Source organism: Elephantulus edwardii, unplaced genomic scaffold (assembly GCF_000299155.1).
Source record: "Elephantulus edwardii isolate Elephantulus edwardi_28Jun2011 unplaced genomic scaffold, EleEdw1.0 scaffold00042, whole genome shotgun sequence".
Classification (NCBI taxonomy): domain Eukaryota; kingdom Metazoa; phylum Chordata; class Mammalia; order Macroscelidea; family Macroscelididae; genus Elephantulus; species Elephantulus edwardii.
The window spans coordinates 2,155,583-2,162,226 of NW_006399792.1; the positions used below are offsets into that span (position 1 = coordinate 2,155,583).

A 6,644-nucleotide genomic window follows, 5' to 3' on the forward strand; every position below is an offset into this window, starting at 1 on the left:
CTTGCATATGATATTAGATATATATGCTATTGTTGTTATTATGTGCTGTTGAGTTATCTGAGACTCATAGCAATCCTATGTACAATAGTTCTGAAGCTTGCCCTATCGTGAGCCAGTCTCACTGACTCCTATACACCTATCCCTATTGCCCTAGTTACTGTATCAATCCATCTCATTTAGGATCTTCCTCTCCTTTGCTGTCCCTCCACCATTCCAAGCCCTTCTCCAAGGATCAGTCCCTCCTGAACACATACTAAAAGTATGTCAGACAGAGCTTCAGAATCCTAGCCTCCAAGGAGAAACTTAGTCTCACCCTCTCCAAAACAGACCTAATAGCTTTCCTGTTGGCCCATGATATATTCAAGACTCTTCTCCAGCACCACAACTCAAAGGCATCAATTATTCTTCTGTCATCATTAGTCTTTATCTAGCCCTCTGATGTACAGCAAGTAACTGCTAGGACCATGGCCTGGATCAGAAACACATTAGTCTCCAAACTGACATCAACAACCTATGTTATGCCGATGACACAACCTTGCTTGCTGAAACTGAGGGGGATCTGAAGCACTTGCTGCAGAAGGTCAAGGGCTGTAGTCTTCAATATGGATTGAAGCTCAACATCAAGGAGACAAAGATTCTCACCAATGGGCCAGCTGACAGCTCCATGTTAGATGGAGAAGAGACTGAGGTTGTAAACAGTTACAGCTTGCTTGGCTCTACAATCAACACTCTTGGCACCAGTAGTCAGGAAATCAAAAGACAAACTATATTAGGTAAATCTACTGTCAGGGACCTTTCCAGAGGACTGAAAAGCCATGATAGATGTGTGTGTGTGTGTATGTGTGTGTGTATACACACAATTTTTTTTTACAAAATAGTAAGTCAAGAACAAGTTAGAAGCCAAAAGAAGCTCAAAAAGTAAGTTAGCAAGTAGACTGTTTGAAAGAAAGGAGCAAGACAAACCCCAAACCAGTGATACTGTTTCTCTTTTGCCCAGTGGCAAGTATGGACCATATAAGCAAGACCACTGGAGCAAGGATTCTATACCATTGCTGATTTGTATATGCATTAAATTAGAAACTGCTAATGAGGAACCACATCTGTTGGTGTTGTTGGGTGTCATTGAGCCAACTACAATGCACAAAGCCTCTATCAGCAGCAGATTGGCACCTTACGCTATCCTTCACCATCTTCCTAATCCCTGTCATACTCGACAGCATCATTACAGTCACTGTGTTAATCCATTGTGTTAAGCATTTTCCTTTCTTTCTCTGCCCTCCCACTTTTCCTAGCATGTCACCTTTTTGCCCCTTCTGATAACATGCTCAAGTATGTGAGACCAAGTCTCATGATCCTTTGCCTCTGAGGAGCACCCTGGTTGCATTTCTTCCAAGACAGACTTGTTTATGGCAGTTCATGGGATATTCAGTACTGTGTTCCCGCACCACAATTCAAAGGTATTAATTGTTCTGTCATCTTTATTCAATGTCCAACTTTCAGATGCATATGAAGTAGTTTGGATAACATATACCTTAGTCTTTAAACAACTAAAAATAATTTCAAGAATAGGGTTGAGGCATTGAATAGTAATAACTGAAGACCGGATAATTGTGAGATAACATCAAGGATATCATACAGGAAGAGGACAAAAAGTCATTACATAGAACAGAGGAGAAATAAAAGATCAAAATGGTTGTGGCAAAGATTCTATTTCAAGGAATCCTCTTTTCAATCACTGGCTATACATCTGCAAGCCAAATAATGAAAGAGAAAAAAAAAATTGAGGTCTTTGAGTTGTGGTACTGGAGAAGAGAACTAAATATCCCATGGGCGACCAACATAACAAACAGGTATGTCTTGGAGAAGGGTCAGCCAGAATGCCCCTCAGAGGCAAGAATGGAAAGCTATGCCTCACATACTTTGGGCATGTTGTTAGGAGGGGCTAAGTCTTAGAAAAGGACATCACACTTGGAAAGGTGGAGGGTCAGTGTCAGAGAGAAAGATCCTTGACAAAAGATTACACAGTGACTGTAGCAATGTGCTCAAGTGTGTCGGAGATGATGAGGATGGCGCAGGATAGCTCAGGTTTCAGGTCTATTGTTTCAGGGTTGCTATCAAGCACAATCAACTCAATGGCACATAGCAACAATGATAACAACAACATTTAAATAGGTATCTTTGCTCTTGAGCACTACTGAAAGGTCCTTAACGGCAGATTTTCCCAATACAACATGTCTTTTGATTTCTTGCTGCTACCAGGAATGTTAACTATGGACCCAAGAAAAATGAAACAGAACCTAATAAAGCTTTATCTGATGATGGGTTTATTTTACACTTTTCTATCCCTATACACCTCAAATAGAATTGTTAAAATTTTCAGAATTTCTAACCTGGGGCAAATACAGGTCCATGTTCTTTATTTTGGGGGGAAACCTCCTCCATCAGAAACCACTTACCTCTAGCTCCTTGGAAGGAATTCCTTGATCCAATAAACCCCGCAACATTCGAATGACGGACTTCAACTTGGCACCAGTGTATTTACCCGAGGGAAGCACTTTGATGATGGGGAGTGCAGCAAGCTCCTCGTTTGTCAGAAAGGGATGATCTAACAAGAAGACATTTAAATTTGTTTTTAAATATGTGAGGTAAAAGATAGATGCTTCAGAGACTCCATATGGATGATGCCAGGAACACCGATCTTTCCTGACTGCCTGCCTTTGGCACCAAGAACATTTCTCTTGGACCCAGGTGCATGGTGATAGACAGATGGAACATTTCCTTTCAGTCCTTTAGAAGGTAAAAGACACAAGTGACGACTGTGGTGTCAACAGGTCTCATTTAGTACTTGTAGGGAAAGTAGGAGTACTGGTGGCATTGCATGCTAAGCATTGAGCTACTAACTGAAAAAAGGTTGGTGGTTCGAATACATGAGCAGCCTTGTGAGAGAAAAATGTGGTAGTCTGTTCTTTTTAAGATATACAGCTTTGGAAACCCTATGTGGCAGGTCTACTCTGTCTTCTGGGGATGCTATGACTTAGAAGCAAATAGATGGCAGTGATTTTAGTATAGGAACTGCTTATGTTAGAGGACTTATTATTTTAGAGAAGAAAATAAAACACAGATCAAGAATTTTTTATTATTACTTGTGCAAGTGTGAAGGAACGTTGGGTATGTAGCGATTAAGCATTGAGCTGCTAACTGAAGAGTCAGTGGCTCGAATCCATTAGGTGTCCGCAAGACAAAGATGTGGCAGTCTACTTCTGTAATGATTGCAACCTTTACTGAACCCTCAGAAGATCATTCTACTAGGGCTGATATGTGTTGGAATCAGCTGGACAGCAATGGGTTTGAAGCTAGTGGCAAGCGTAGTTTTAATCATGTCAATGTGCTGAGTGAGGCATTTTTATGACGTAGTTACTATTGTAGACAACAGAGTGTTAGGCTCTGCAAGGAGTACAAAGGGGTGCGAGGCACCTCAAGAAGATTATATCTGATCTTGTTGTTGTTGTTACGTGCCGTCAAGTCGTTTGCGACTCATAGCGACCCTACGTACAACAGCCCTAAACTCTGCTCTGTCCTGTGCCAATCTCATTGCCACTGACACACCCATCCCGATTACCCCAGTCACTGAATCAATCCACCTCATAGAGGGTCTTCCCCTCCTGTGCTGTCCCTCTACTCTACCCAGCATGATGTCCCTCTCTAAAGACCTGTCTCTCCTTATAACATGTCCAAAGTATGTCAGAAGAAGCCCCAGAATCCTTGCCTCCAAGGAGTAGCCTGGTTTAATCCTCTCTACAATGAATCTGTTTGTTTTCTTGGCAGTCCCTGGTACAGTCAATACTCTTCTCCAGCACCACAGCTCAAAGGCGTCAATTCTCCTTCTATCCTCCCTAGTCATTGTCCAACTCTCTGATGCATAACAAGTGATTGCAAAAACCATGGCCTGTATCAGGCAGACCTTGGTCTCCAGAGAGACACTGTTGCTCTTGAGTATTTTGGAGAGGTCCCTAACCGCAGACTTTGCCTTCGCAATACGTTTTTTGATTTCCTGGCTACTGGTGCCAAGAGTGTTAACCGTGGAGCCGAGCAAACTGAAGCTGTGAACAATCTCTATCTCTTCCCCATTCATCCTGATGCTACCGATTGGTCCAGTGGTGCGAATTTTTGTATTCTTGACATTGAGCCTCAGTACATACTGAAGGCTGCAGTCCTTGACCCTCTGCAGTAAGTGCTGATCTAAATTAGAGAAATCACTCATCTCACTGTGTAAACTGTGAATGTTTACAGAATGAAGTGTTAGTACAAGAGGCGTTCAAAGGCATAGCAGATGACTACGGGTGATGGGAGTCAGAAAGTACCACTGATACAGACACTAAGAGCTTACCTAAACCAAAAAAGGTGATTGCTTCAATAATTAAGAATTCAAAGACAAAACTATGCTCTTCCATTGCTCTAGTATAAAACTTCCTTATAAGAAATAAGAAGAATGAAATACTGGACGCTCTTAAGAAAATTTCCAAAATTTGAGATTCAAGGGTAACAAACCACCAGCTCTGAACTAGCTATGCTACCTATTTTACTCAAAATAAAACTTTCTTTTTTTCTTTTTCTTTTGTAATGGTTGTGGAAATTTGTTGATGGTTTCAGTTGGGGTTCTTTTCTATTTTCTATTGCATCCACTTCCTAAACAACATGCCTCCAGAAACTCTATGAACTTTGATAAATGTCGATAGTTATAGCAAGGCTTCAGGCCTTTTGTTCATAGGGTCACTATGAGTCATGCTCAACTCGAAGACAATCAACAACAAACACAAAAATGATTGGGACTGTGTCTCCATTTAAAGTATTGATACATTTCTTCATACGTCTTCCTCTAAGTCACTGAGAATTTTACAATTATGCAAATATCTGATGCATGGATGAAGATATTTTGCAAAAAACAAAAAAGAAATACACATTTAGTGAACTTATTTTCCCCTTCCACTCTTTTTGATGATTCAACACTTGCCTTTAATGGAATCTTCATGATCTGTTGTCTCTATCGGCAACTCAACACTTCCCCATGTGATTTCATCATCATCAATGTTTCTTTCTTGTGGCTTCTGAATGATACTATAACAACAGCAAAAAAGATCTGTAATATATTCTTCAGTTTTATTGCACATATTTATACCCATGATCTATTTATTTTCTCTCTAATTCCAGCATTTTAAAAGAGGCTATCTGATTTAAAAAACAAAACAAAACAACACACCACCAAAACCCACCACAATTCTTAAAATTTACTGGTAGACATAAATTGAACTGAGGTCCAAAACAGTTTAATACAGTTTTAAATCTAACCCCGAACAGATCTGACATTGTTAAACTCAGAGTGAAGGTGTCCTTTTGAGTATGGAAAAGGTGGTGGTTCCTTTTCCACCCTTCAACATGGAAGTGATTAAAAGTGTGACAGTGTATAATTCGGTCTCTTTGGAGCAGCGGCCTAGCATTATATTTAAAGAAATTACTATTAATGGATGTCAGTGTTTTGCTAAAATCAGTGGCCAGGACATTTTTGACTTAGGTGCTCATTGAAAGCAATGGAACTCAGCAAAAGTCCCCACTATCTAGGGTGCAAAGCAGAGGCTGTCCCTCTGTTAAGGCAGTAGCTACAAAAGATTAAAATCACAGGGGAACAGTGTGTTAAGGTGAGATGAAGAAAAGATTATGTAGAAGTTTGAAAACGTTTTCATTTCCTGATAATCATAATCAGTGGAAAGAACAGTATTTTTGCATGATAAGATTAGTACTTAACATTAAAGTGGGGCATGTACTAATTCTCCCAAATCATCAATAATAGTGTAGCGATTATGCTGCTTTTACTGTAGATTTTTCTCCTGTTTTGACAAATTGTGGGTTACAATTAACATTGACTTTTAAGTCTTGCATCTATGAAGTTCAATTTTCTCTTCCAGTAAGTATTCTTTGTCTGCAAGGATAGATTTTGACAGTCTTCCAACAAGCATTAAGCTTTTTCATATTCTTTCAAATAGATGCCTTCACCATATGAACAAACATTAATTTATTTTGTCTCTATTATGGTCTTTTGCTCCATAAATGACATTAAAATGAATTTTCTAATAGAAATGTCTTTGCACATGTGTAAGGGTGAGCAATTCTGGGATGTAACATTGCTAAGTTGAAGGGTATTTCCTTGAATGCAAAATATCATTTTGTTATTTTTACATTAAGAAAGAAAATACCAACAGTTATAGGACTTCTCCTGGCTTTAGGAGTGATTAAGTATTAAAAAAAAAGTGTGTGAAAATTAGTAAAATAAACAATATGTTCTTAAGAGCCATCTGAAATGGATGATACCAATTTAACCTTTTTTAAAATTTAAATTTATTATTAATTTCAGTAAAAATTTACAGAGACTTTGGATTTCCATTCATTCATTGTTGCACATTTCTCCCCTCCCAAGCCTCCTCCCCAGAACACTCCCCTCTTGGAAAAGTAAAAGAAAAATTATTTCATTGTTTTACAAACCCTCCCCCAGGTCCACTCCACCATGTAGCCATTGCCCTAGACTCCTGTCATGACAGAAATACCTAGTCACATATCTCTTTTAAACAGTTTTCTCCCTCATCTGTTTCAGT

General features: G+C 39.3%; 1 protein-coding gene across 1 annotated transcript in view; it reads right to left on the reverse strand.

Annotated features, from left to right (window-relative positions):
- The window catches only part of PTPN13 (protein tyrosine phosphatase, non-receptor type 13 (APO-1/CD95 (Fas)-associated phosphatase)), a 209,859-nt gene that overhangs the window by 13,999 nt on the left and 189,216 nt on the right, over window positions 1–6,644 (reverse strand). The window contains exons 41-42 of the mRNA XM_006885322.1: window positions 5,012–5,115; window positions 2,457–2,605 (exon numbers count right to left, since the gene is read on the reverse strand). Of these exons, the coding sequence (XP_006885384.1) occupies window positions 2,457–2,605; window positions 5,012–5,115 (253 nt within the window). The remainder of the gene's footprint in view (window positions 1–2,456; window positions 2,606–5,011; window positions 5,116–6,644) is intronic.